Consider the following 13,402-nt stretch of genomic DNA (forward strand, 5'->3'; position numbering starts at 1 on the left):
GCTTTTTTAAGTTATACCTATATATTACCTATATATTATATTTTTATTACAAGTGTGAAACAATCAGAGTTAAAGTAAATATTTACCTGTAATCCCCATTTTTTCTTGTTGTTTCATCTTGTTTTCTTTATGTTTTTTTTTATGGTTTGGTAACAGTTTCAATACATCGGTAGCTTATGCATCCATGTAGTCTGGTTAAAAAAAGGATGCTACCTTAGTGTTCAAATCAAATTAACCATTTTAGTCTTGCACTCTAAAACTGCAAGCAAAAAACTGCTATCATAAAAAACAAATCAAATTTAAAATTCAATCAGCATTACACAAGTACAAAAAAAAACAAAAAGAAAACACAGTTATGCAGAATAGTGCAGGTATAAGGGTCTTAGTCCGCTTTTTAACTCCAATTCATAGGCATTGAGTCTGTTTTTTCAATTATGTGAAAGTTATAGATCTGACTTAGTGAGTCAAGGTCTCAGCTAGGCAGCAGGCGGTCGAGACAGCCAGTGACGTCACTGACTTCAGATACAAAAATATGAAGGTTGAAACCGATACACCTCCACTCTATAGAAAATATGACGGTGACAGTTAACTGCAGACGATGACATTTCTGCAGCCAAGTATAAAAACCTCTTTTAATGTGTCTCCTGTTTCCATACTAAGACTAGCGTACCCAGCCAACGATGTTTTGCCATGGTGGAAAAAAGATAACTTACAAATGAAAAAGTGGTATGAAAAATAGATCACACAAAATTTCATGTAGATTGGTCAAATCGTTTCGGAGTCCAATTACGCACACCGTGACACAAGAATTTAATTTAATTTTATATATTAAATAGTTGGTAAAAAGCTCTTACTAGAGCTTAACGTATTTGTTGTGTGCCTTAGGTATTAAATCTTAAAAGTACAGTTAAAAAATAACAATCGCCTTAAGTACATTCAGACATCGTTGTCATCGTCATTTAAATAACAGGCAATACCAATTATGATCTGAGCTGTGAGCACATAGGAGCATTCCAATGTTCAGTAAGTAGATTAAACAACTGAAAACCCAACATACATTTCTCAACGCTTAGTTTCAGCGCGAGCTTTCCGCTGTCTCGTAGCGAGGTGCCAAACAGATATTGACAGCGTTGATGTCTTTTTGACGTGCGATGTGCGGGCCAATGTGAGCGATGGATAATGTAGGCGGGACGTTTAGCAGGGTAGTTACATTGTGTTTGGATCTGTTTGGATTTTGTTTTGTAATCTGGATATATTAAACTTATGTTTAGTTATTAAGATATTAGTATAACATGAAGAAGGATAAAAGAGAAAGTGGCTTAAAAGGAAAAAGTGGCCCTCCTTTCCTTCCAAACCTCACATTTTTTGCATTTTCTGACCACGTGCTCTTTGCTTATGCGTTTAGATCGTTATACACTTTTTCCTAAAGGAGAAGGGGATTTTGCAGTGGGATATAACAGGGTATGTAATAAAAAAAAACTTGAAAAAAGTATCTTATTCTAAAACGAATTCTTAAATTGTGTTTTACGCTGTTATGGAAGTTGTGGAAATGGAAATTGTGAAAAACCACTTGTCTTCCAATTATTACATGACTCAGAAACACATAATTTTATTCCAAAATTACAGTTTTGATGTGAAAATGATTACGAATTCTGTGGAAATTTCTAGCAAATTACACATCAAGTAGCGATGAACTCCAAAAAGTGTTTCGTCATTCATGACTAACTTCAAATGGTCCCTGACCAACGAGCCAATTAGAATGGGCTGAGTCATCGTCACCGCCGTCACCCTGGTCACCCTCACCCCCCGGATGTAAGCAAGCCGGTTAACCTGATGAGTATTAATCGACTAAAAGCCGGATATTGCCAACTACGGGAAGCTCGTGAAAGCCGTTGCGACCTGAATTTCAGGATACAAGGAAATTGGATGGCTCATGATTAATGTTGAGTTTTTTTGCGAAATAATTTGTATTTTTTTTCATGTACATCTAGCATTACCATTTATAATTATAATTACAGTTTTGCTTAACTGAAATTAAAACATTTAATTACAATTTTATTTAATGTTATGAACACTAGTTAAGTATGTTACCAATCTATATATATACTAATATATAAAGCTAAAGAGTTTGTTTGTTTGTTTGAACGCGCTAATCTCAGGAACTACTGGTCCAAATTGAAAAAATATTTTTGTGTTGAATAGAACATTCATCGAGGAAGGCTTTAGGCTATAAACCATCACCCTGAGTCTAATAGGAGCGAAGATACATTGGAAAATGTGGAAAAAAATAGGGCAGGTATAAATCATAACTTATATCTTCTACCCAGGGGGACGAAGTCGCGGGCAACAGCTATTACAAATAAAAAGAAATAAACCTAGAAAAATAAGTTTAACTATAGTAACTATAAATTTCATGCATTGTAATTGGATCACGGTTGTAACATAGCCTTTCTGTGGTAGACATAGAATAATGACAAGTTAGTTTCGCGTGCTTCTAATCTCAAAGACAAAAAGTTCGCTTAGAACGTTATTACTGAAAAATGAGTTTCCGTACTTTTTTATTTCCGATATATATTATGATAGTTGCAGGTAAAAGGTTAGGTGATTTTTAATTATCTATTGGCCCTTAATTTATTATTTTATCAAATTTTGTTTGTCCTGCAGTTGTGTAAAAGGCTTTCTACTGATTTTTTTTTGTTAAAAATAACGACTCCCGCAGTTAGGAATTTACCTTGTGACACGGGAGGTTTACAAACATACTAATCACATGCACAATGGCACCTAACAAAACTGTTGGTTTGTCTCTCCAAAGCTCCTAGTACTCTCCGTTTTTGTGAAGTTGTTTGCACATTTTAAAAAGGAGGTATAATATATGTTAGTATTTAGTAGTGTAATTGTGTTAAATATTAAACAACCTATCTAGCTTGGGAGCATTGCGAGGGAACACAATAATTCATAAAAAAATGCAACTATTTAAAAAGCATTGCAGTAAAATAAACAGTAGACCAAATTGCATATAACATTATTCAAATTGAATTCTTCATATGTTGCCAAATAGCACAGAAAATTAGAAACACATTAAATAATACTTATTCCAAAACAAAATAACTATTAAATAAAGCACAAAATATCATTGAAAATGGTTCATTTCTCATAAAAACGACCTTAATTACATCGGCCATTACGACGGGAACAGCATGAAATACTGTATGCAAAACATATTCAGGTGTGCCAAATACTAGGAAATGTATTTACCGTAGCGTTATTATATTACACCTTTTGTTTTTGTGTATTAATTGTGGGTATAATTACGACGGGTTCTTTAAAGGTAGGTGCACAACGATTTGTTTTACCTGCCCCTCTAGCCATTTCTACATTCAGTTAATAAAGCTTGAAATTACATTTCGTACTGATAGTCACGTGACTAAATAATAAAATCTTTAAAAAAAGCCAATTTTTTTCTTCATAGAATTTGGAAAAACTTAACTCGCCAAGATGACACACATCCATCTCCGTATATATGAGTAATGCCTGCTTAATTTACAGCTTTAAAAATGACACACTAAGTTAACTCTACTTTTATCCAAGACTGCAAATAAGTTTAATTCTACCTGCATGTTTAACATTACGACAAGTAGGTAATGATTATTAATTGTCGAAACATGCTTTAAAAATATTAAAAACATAGCATGTGAAGCGAATGCCACCTAATAAGTTTAATACGAAAATTACAGTAAAAAAAAACATAAAAACTAAGCATTGCAGTTACGGTTTAAAAGGCTTTACTCAATGCAGACAGCGAATAAATTTCCAGTGTGCCTACTTGTAGTAAATTACTATAATTTAAACTAATTTACATAAACTATTTCACCTCAGTGTAACCCCAATTTTCGCAGGCATTTATCAAGAACATTTGTTCTATGAAATTACACAAAGAAAAATAACGAATGAACCAAGATATTATACATTTAAACCTGACTGACTGACTGTTCTCTACACATATAACCTAAAGCTCTTCTATATCTTTAAAGTGGTACGGCTATTTTCTGTAGTAACATTGCATATTCCATAGGGGAGGAACAACCTAGTTTCACTTAATTTTCGGGCATTTATAAGCGGAACATTTACAAAACGGTATGGTAAATGTGACCGCCTTCTAATCCTCCTATATAAAAGGGAGAAGAGGTGCCTTAAAGCTTAAAATAAGATCTTTGGTCCTACGACTCATTATTTTGTTATCACCTAACTATATTTTTTTAAATAATCCTCGAAAAATGCTAACGCTTATAATTTTTAATTTTACCATTTCACATATAGTGCTACTACATTTTAATTAAAAAACAAACAATTAATTGCAATGCTACTGCCTTCTAATACTACCTACTTTTATAGCATTCGAATGTTTCAATGAAAGTACTTGAGAGTCACTCAGCGCCATCTGCCAGCCCTAGCAGCATTTATTTGTCTAGGTTACTCTAGTTCATCCATTTCGTGAAAATTCCGATAGATGTCGCCGAAATAAGGTAGAGTCAACTCTATTTTTTTTTGTACCGGCCCGTAAATACTAAAGTTTACCTGTTATGCTTAACAGTGAAAATATATAAATATCTTGCTAGCTTGTAACATCTTTTTTGACTTACAACAAAAAATGATTTTATTTGGAAATTTGGGTGAGAAATTATATCACTTCAACAGTGAGCAATAAAGATGCGCATGAAGATAGTAACTTGAAATCATACAACTATATGTCAAAGCTTACAAGGCAAAAAACAATAGAATCACCTTTCTACCCAGCTTATAAGTATAGTATCTAAGCAGTTAATGATTAATGCGTGTCACAACAAAAATAAAATACAATTAAAGCAGCGGCAAGTTTGTAGAAAGTAAAAGATCGCTGCAATAATTAATACGCGTCACGCTCGCAGGCTTTATAAACACTGTCGGGGTTCTTGAAACCCCTTACCTGCTGTTCCTGCCAATCTAATAACGAACAGTCGTATGTCACGAGAGAGAAGCGTTTGCGAAGCTACAAGTAGTTTTTGTCTAAACTTTTTTATATCTTGTGTTGCGAGTGTTTCATAAACATTCAAGTCACGTGCACAAGACACCCAAACTCAGAACAAGCAATTGTGTTTCTTACAAACGCTTCTTTTACGCGGAATTCCAAACCACGATACTTTACGCGCGGAGGATTTGGTGAGCTGTTACCTCAAAGCTTTTTTATGAGAATGACGTGAAAAAGACTTTCAACAATATGGAAGAAAACGTTTGTGCATTAAACAGTGCACTCAGTCTTCAGAAAAACATAAAAAAGTAAATCATATCTAAAATTTTCTCTCTTAAACCTTCGAAGGCTTACCGGTAGCCGGTGACCCAAAACAATACATATTTCATTGATGAAGATTTCATAGATGGTAGATGATATAATGAAGCAACTCTTGAGTGCTCACTAAAGTGACTAGATTTAGATAGACAAGTGTAAATGACAGACATTTCTTTCAATAACACAAAGCCATAAGCGAAAATGAAGCCAAAAGCAATTTTAGTTTTCAAAGAACTATCATATTCTTCGTTTACCAATTGCCGTCCCATTTTACCGATTACCACTCCATATAGTTTACCGGTAAACCGCTCCTTCTAATGCATTAGACCACACCCAAACGGCAGCCATTTATCAGCACGAAGAAAAGCTTCAAGGGACGTTCACGGACAATTATTTAAAGCATTTTCACGGTAATTGTGATTTATAACGACCTGAAAAATATACGTTGTGTAGAAGTAATTACCTTACTTAATATGTTCATGTTATCTTTGTGTTAATGGGCTCAGCGATGCACTTTTCACGTGTGAAGTTCAAGGGTGAAGGTATATAATAATTATGCTGCCATAGGAAATTAGAAGCTAACTTTGTGTTATTTTTTTGTTACTGGGCAGTTTTAAAGCACAAGCTTCTTAAATGTCAGAAAAGCGAATAAACTCACAGGAATTTTTAGTTATCATTATAGTTATCACTTCTTTATACCCAGACATAGCCGGTAGTAATTGTCGTATGCGTAAACTTCACTTCATATGAGATCAAATCGTCGATATTCCAGTCCATACCAGTATGCAGTTGTCCACGCTTTTCTCGCGAATTAATTATAATTTATTATATAGAGAAAACTTGCCTTATATTACTTGAGTTAAACTGATTGAATGTTTAGCTGAGTGGTACAGATCACCACGCCAAACCCACTACGCGATACGTGTCAGAGATTCGATCCTAGCCTAGACAAACAATTTTTGACATACATGCTTGTCTTAAATTAGGGTGTATTTGTGCATGTGACCAGAATTATTGTAAACCTTCGCAAGACAAAGATTATAAAGTCTTTATAAAATAACCTATACATACATTGGTACCTTCCTTACACAGACCTATACTAAAAAATCCTGATTTGTTCACAGACCACGGGTATGACGCCGCTGATGTACGCGGTGAAGGACAACAGGACATCTTTCGTTGAGCGGCTCATCGAACTCGGCTCTGATGTTGGCGCCAGAAATAATGTGAGTCATAGCTACAGCCATACTCTTTAGTTTAGGTTAGTCTGGAAAAAGACGGATGAATTAAACGGCGCCTCGTACGTCGTAACTGTAAAGAGAGTTAATTAAAAGAAGGCGACACCAATAGTCAGGCATTTCATGCTTGTTTGATTTGAATTGAAGCTCTTATTTTGGTTCATAAAACTTACACAGAAATATGCTTATCGTATACCTACATGTTAAATCCACATGAGACAAGCTTCAATCAACTTGTGATAGGCTTGTTACCACCTGCATCATATGTATTTTAAATGCTTTGTTACAATCGCAGAATTAAATTAATCTAAATTTTATCGTAAACAGACGATATATCTTAGCTGTATGCCAAATGCGAAATTATAGTATTTTAGATTATGACAAGGATCATTATATAAGCAGATATATTCTACCATGTGTTAAGATATAATAATCAAATAGAAAATAGAGCGATTATTAAAAAATGTGTCAAAAATTAAAAATAAATTTCAGAATAGATTCAATAATTTCGTATTAAACAGGTTGACAATTAACGGTATGTAAGTAAGTTAGTTCGCGTCTTGAAACAAAGCAAACTAGAACGAAAGGGTAATTTCCTATGAGGCGTGCCGTGCCGACGGCACTGAGGCTCTCGTCACACATAATGAGATACTATACTATGTTGACCTTTAAGCAGTACATAAGGTAAAGTTTAATTACAAGTTTTTTGCTAGCTGGACACTCGTTCAGAAAATTCAAATAACAGACGTTCTTTTTTTATGGAACTAGCCAAACCCAAAGTTATTTCAAATTCTTGTAAGCCAAGATTGACAATGATACCGACGAATACGCGAATAGCGCGAAAACGATTGAGTCTTAGAAACCACAAGGGAAAAATAAAAAGTAAAGTATCCGAGACTCAAGCATAAATCCCTACTCATCCACGACCACTAGCAGAGCTGTTGGCTTTTGTAGTTTGCCAAAATGGTGGTTTTCAAGGTCATTCAGGTCCTTAATCACTTCGGTTCGAAATTATAATATATATTATTGTAATTTATATATTGTTTTAATTTAGCTTTTAGAATACCTTAAATACATAAACATATGCACATTGCTGGTTAAGCAGTATGTGCCGTTTTCTTCTCGACTGAATTTTTAAGCTGTAAAAATTAAATAATGTCCTAAAGCAATAAAAACTTATGACTTATTTTTATTTATGACTTTACTTTTATTGTCATTTGAACGTGAAACAAACCAACAAATTTTATCGCCTGTCACGGCTTGTCTCATATTACACGGAAACCGGAAACAGTCATTCAGGCAACACGTAATTTACATCAAGTTTTAATACGATGTGCGTGAAATATGGTGAATATGGGACATATTGTTTATGTCTGGATTTGTTAAATGCCTGGTGCTACATGAATTCCCAAGGTTAGGGATAAGATTTATTCGCAGTTTAAAAAATAAATGAAACCCTAGTCCAGCTGGCCGTCTGTTCGGTTGTCCGTCTGTTATTTACCAGACTTTTTCTCATTAAACGTTAATGTTTTTGGCCTGTTTGTAAGTAATTAAAAATCGAGAGAGAAAAAAATAAAGAAAATCGAGGAATTTTCAATACTGTTTATGTTTTCACACTTACATACAGTTGACAGCCTAAATTAATAAATAGCCAGATAAATTATATAATAAAGTAATCACAATTTCCATTCCCGACAATTTTTACTTAAAAAGTTACTTATGTGCCAACAATGAATTTAATCCGTCAAAAAATTTAATATAGTTCGAAATTTTAGTTATCGCTATCTTTGAGTACAATCCATACCTAATATCGCTGGCTTATAGCCTGGGTTCCATGCTCGCCGTCACAGATGGCCTGATAGCGCCCTCCGCAGGCAATTTATGCTCATAACTCGTAATAGGTCAGTACTCAAGCCGGCTACTTCACAAGAAAATGCATTATGAGCCGGCGATTCTAAGATACGTACTGTATTCGCAGTAAACTTCAACTTAAGTGTCGATTATTTGTCTACAGGAAGTAATTGACCCGAATTCGGTGTTGCTAGGTCAGTTCGGGTTAATTGTGTTTTATGTTAAAACGTGTATTATGGCGTTTAGAAATGAATGGTCGAAAGTTAGTAATCTTGTTTTTAGGTTTACGCACCTAAAGGCCGAAAACAGATCCATATTGCTGAGGCTACGCTGTTTGTCTGTTCATCTGTCACAAGGCTGTATTTCATGAGCCGAGCCAGATAGACAGTTGAAAGTTGCAGACAATGTTTTCTTGTTGCCGCTAAGCAATGGTTTTAAGGTCATAAAGTTATGGGTACTAAGCCTCACATTGATTTGTCACCGAACCCAAAAAGATTGTTGAAGTCTGAAGTCAGTAACAAAATTCATTAAAATAAATACATACTACGATTACAACATACCTATTTATTATATAACAGTAAAACTAGAATATTTATGTTATGACGCGACTCTATATTCCCTGATAAGCTTTTTGAGTAGACATACAGTGTACGAGGTCTACCTTTTAATTACGTCTGCAATTTCTGCTATGAGTACAGCTTTTTTTCAGATTACTATCTATATAAAAGTTAAAGTGTTCCGTGTTTAGAGAAAAAGAAACTTTACTTAATGACTTGACTACATCAACTTATTTATATCAAAGCTCACAATCTTGCCAATGTCTTTTTTTAAATTTTATGTTTCAATATGTTTTGATAAATTCAGCGTAATAAAACAATTCTGAGGCGCTTGCTTGTACAATTCCTAATGGCAGCAAAATAATAAATAATGTATTTTGCAAACATTTCTGAAATGGCACTTCATCAATATTAAATTCACAAAACTCGCAGGATGGAAGGGTCAAGAACTCCTTGTTGACTTTTGCGCTTTTGACTTTCTTCAAGGTTACTCAGAGTTTGTCACGAATAGTTAATCATCACGTAATCACCAATATTTATGATGCAAACTCTTTGATTCACTCCGTTAGTCAGTGGCCTGACATTAGGAGCAACAATTGGCGCGAGCAGACCCTCACAACACGCAACAAACGAATTACACATGCCTAAGCATAACTCGAGCTATTTATTATAATATTAACAAGTTTTCATCACTTTTGGAAGTAAATCAACAGATCATTTGCGTTTGCAACAGAATGTCTGAAAATTACAGATCTAATTCACGTGATCAGAGAAAACGATACTGACATTTCCACAGGGCAAAAGTGTATAATTGCCTGTTACGGTAGCCTGCATCAAGTTTCCATGGTCTTAGTTACAAGGGAAGGGTGAAGTACTCTTGTGGTGCGATGTATAAAATAATACATTATTACATTCACATATTCTCAATACGTTTATTGCATTCCACAATGTGAAATTAGGTGGTAGGTACATAAGATACATTAGTTTTGGAGTATTGTGGGCCCTGTACTTAAAGTTTTCCGTTTAAGCTTGAAGGCATAACACCATGAAACACAATGAAAACATAAATCCGCGTGTTACAACAAATGTAAGCAACTATTAAAGCGCTATACCTAGTACAGTTCTGCTCACATATTGATTAAGAACGCTAATGTCTTAGCCGGACTAACTTGCACGCACGCGATCTATCAAGCAAACATAATATACATAACAACATATGTATATATAAGGGCGAGTAGAGACTAGGGTATTTACATTTAAAGGCGAGTTCAGACGAAAAATACTCAAAGCTAAAGTTAGAACATGAACTGATTAGAACTGATTCTGTCTTGATAGTTTTATTCAAAATTTTATTAAAAGGTTAAGGTTTTTTTGTGTAAACACTAATTGTATTTGACACATACACTCGTCACATGTAATTCGGCCTTAACAGAACAACGAACCACTCTATGACTTTTCTCTCATAAGGTTTGAAAACATTCAAACGAACATTAAGGAAACGCATGATTAAATACTCATTTGAACACCAACCTTCACACACATATAACATAACATATTTACTACGCGTATGAATTTTGTAGGGAAATTGTATCTGCATATTAGGTATGAAAAGTAACCTCAAGGACAGAGATTTAATTCCTATGTCTGAGCAAATAAATTGTTATACACATTGTTACACACACATACACACTTATCCGTATATCTAAGCTTTGATTATACTTTTTATATGTTAATTTCAAACTTTCTAAAAAAGTTTATGACAAAAAAGGTTGAATAATGGAGTCTTTCGAACTATTTGAATTGATTGTTACTACATCGATTTTCGACATCTTAATTTTTCATCTCAAAGCTGCTACGCCACGTGCTACGCTTTACGTCGTAGCCGTAGGTCATTTTAGTCAAAGAATAGGAAAAAACTGTTTAGAAAAAAAAATGAAAATAGGGATCATTATGAATGAATACCCTAACTGAGCCATTTATCAAATACATAATGTATTTACCATACATTTAAAAAGCTAAATATCGATAAAATGAGATTTATCTAGGGAGCTATTCACAAACAACCTCGCAAATTAAGCAATACCAATAAACTATAAGGTTCCCCACAATCTAATATTTATGAGCGCTATAACAGAACATTGCTGGAAGCTACCACTGAAATTTGAAACTTTTTATGGCGTCTACGTTTTCCCATTTCATTTTTTTTGCCATAAAACTTATTTAGAACTAATGTCGATCTAGATTCGTACCAGGCGGTCGCTCGTTAAAACTAAATAACTTATTAAAAAATGCTAAACTCTGAAATAATATGCTGTAAATTATTTTTATTGTTGTGTATCAAATAACTATATGATTTATAGGTCTAGGTAAGAATAGGAAAATCTTCCAAACATGACACTTGTTTATAGCCTAAAGCCTTCCTCGATGAATGGTCTATTCAACACAAAAAGAATTTTTCAATTTGGACCAGTAGTTCCTGAGATTAGCGCGTTCAAACAAACAAACAAACAAACTCTTCAGCTTTATATATTAGTATAGAAGTATAGATAATTATCATCTTACTTTTTTTGCTTTGAGTCTTATTCTCCAAATGTGAAGAAAGTTAAAGTGAAGCTCACAAATACCTAAGTATCAGACCGAACTCTAAACACCACAGTTTAGTTTTTGAAGTTCTTTACCATTATGACAGATGGCGTCAATGTAACGTTTAGAAACAAAAGATATCGAGATCAACTAGTTCATTCAATTAGTTAATTGTGTTATTTGTTCCCCAGGATAACTACAATGTGCTCCACATATCAGCAATGTACTCGAGGGAGGACATCGTCAAGCTTCTGCTGTCCAAGAGAGGGGTCGACCCATTCGCCACCGGGGGGGTAAGACAGACATTAATTATATAACATCGTTTGTAATTACATTAAGCAGCAGTATATTGACATAAATATTTTTACCGAGTAAAGAATAGCCGTGTCGATTTATGTTTATTTAAAAGTATAGACATTAATTACATTAAAGCATCACATAAGGATAGCAAAGAAAATGTTCAAAGTCAGACAAAATAGGAAGTTTCCAAATTGTCTAGTTACAAGGTTTAAGTATAGAAATAAAGAAAATAGCTATTAAGATACTTACAACGGTAAATATTCACAAAATTAGCACAAACCATTACGTTCCGGATACAAACATTTGAACGAATACATACATGAACTGAATTCGCCAAGTATTCATTATCAGGTATAACGAGTCGTGTTAAGTTGTCATAAACATAAGTAAGCTAAATGTGTGTTTAATTGTTGTTTTACATATGAAGTTTTGTTTCAGAGTCGGCAACAAACAGCTGTACACTTGGTGGCGAGCAGACAGACAGGAACGGCGACCAGTATACTTAGAGCCCTGCTCACTGCTGCAGGGAAGGATATCAGACTTCGCGTTGATGGGGTAAGCAGTAACAGCAGGTTTAAGGAGGTTTTACCCAAAACTTTGGGGGTATAGAAATGAATGGGAGTCAGTACTTTCTATAAACTCCTTGCGCAGGTCGCGAACAAGTGAATAACAATGAGACATAGTTTTTTTTATAAAAAGTTGACTTGAAAAGGTACATTTGCAAGTTAAACAGTTCATTCAAAAGTTTGTTCATCTCACTTGCACCGAGGTCGTTTACTGTCTGCTGCTAGTACGACGACCGATGCCTACCTCTATCTATACATTTGCCTAGAATACATAAATGTATGCAAATTTGAAATAGTAAAACTAAACGACCGATGCGAATTGTTTACAATAAATCTTAAGCTTTATGGCGCAGTCATTAGAGTTATGATTTGTAAATACAAGTGTAGTGAACGGGCGTGGATGCAGCGTCGTCGCAGCCATCGCGTGCAGCCGCGACGCCTGGTACCGCCATCCGCCCGATTCAGGAACTACCCCCAAAAACACCCTAAAACACAACCTGTAAACAAAACTACGCTAACACTGTAAGCTGAATCAACCCTATGCCTGCCAACTAATAAAACTTTCAAACAAATCGTACCATCATTTGACGCAACCCGCATTATCTGACAAAAATAATCTGACAATTACTAATTATGACTATATTCCACCGAAACGCAAGCGTCGTGCGGCGCGGCGTCACCCCAAGGCTGACGTTTTAAGGACATTCCGCCAGCAGGAACGTGCCACCCTGTACGAATAGAAACTAGCTAATTATCCGTCGAGCTTTAGCCGCCGAGTAAACGTCACAACGCGAATTTACAATGCAAATCACTCGCTGAATATTAGTTACAACGTCACCGCTGAAATTCAAAATTACTAATTTTAATACAATACGTCTCAGTCAGTCCTTCGTCACGACTCGAGGAAGGCAGCTTGCCATGGCCTCCGAGGCTCGCACGTGCAGCTAGCACTCGAGTGCTCATGGAGGATCAAGTACGTATCCC

General features: G+C 34.9%; 1 protein-coding gene across 1 annotated transcript; it reads left to right on the forward strand.

The window, feature by feature from the left end:
* The first annotated feature begins 6,130 nt into the window (after positions 1-6,130).
* LOC113497469 (ankyrin repeat domain-containing protein 7-like) lies at positions 6,131-13,330 on the forward strand. Its single transcript, XM_026877030.1, has 3 exons — positions 6,131-6,549; positions 11,744-11,845; positions 12,291-13,330. The coding sequence occupies exons 1-3, from the start codon at positions 6,457-6,459 to the stop codon at positions 12,459-12,461; spliced, it is 366 nt and encodes a 121-aa protein (XP_026732831.1). The 5' UTR covers positions 6,131-6,456; the 3' UTR covers positions 12,462-13,330.
* Positions 13,331-13,402: the final 72 nt, after the last annotated feature.

This window comes from Trichoplusia ni, chromosome 9, assembly GCF_003590095.1.
Source record: "Trichoplusia ni isolate ovarian cell line Hi5 chromosome 9, tn1, whole genome shotgun sequence".
In the NCBI taxonomy this organism is placed as follows: domain Eukaryota; kingdom Metazoa; phylum Arthropoda; class Insecta; order Lepidoptera; family Noctuidae; genus Trichoplusia; species Trichoplusia ni.

Excerpts from the sequence above, each read along its gene's own strand:
- LOC113497469 (XM_026877030.1), top strand. The coding sequence starts at position 6,457 with ATGACGCCGCTGATGTACGCGGTGAAGGACAACAGGACATCTTTCGTT. Across the intron at positions 6,550-11,743 it reads ATGTTGGCGCCAGAAATAAT|GATAACTACAATGTGCTCCA; the intron begins GTGAGTCATAGC and ends TTTGTTCCCCAG. Across the intron at positions 11,846-12,290 it reads ACCCATTCGCCACCGGGGGG|AGTCGGCAACAAACAGCTGT; the intron begins GTAAGACAGACA and ends GTTTTGTTTCAG.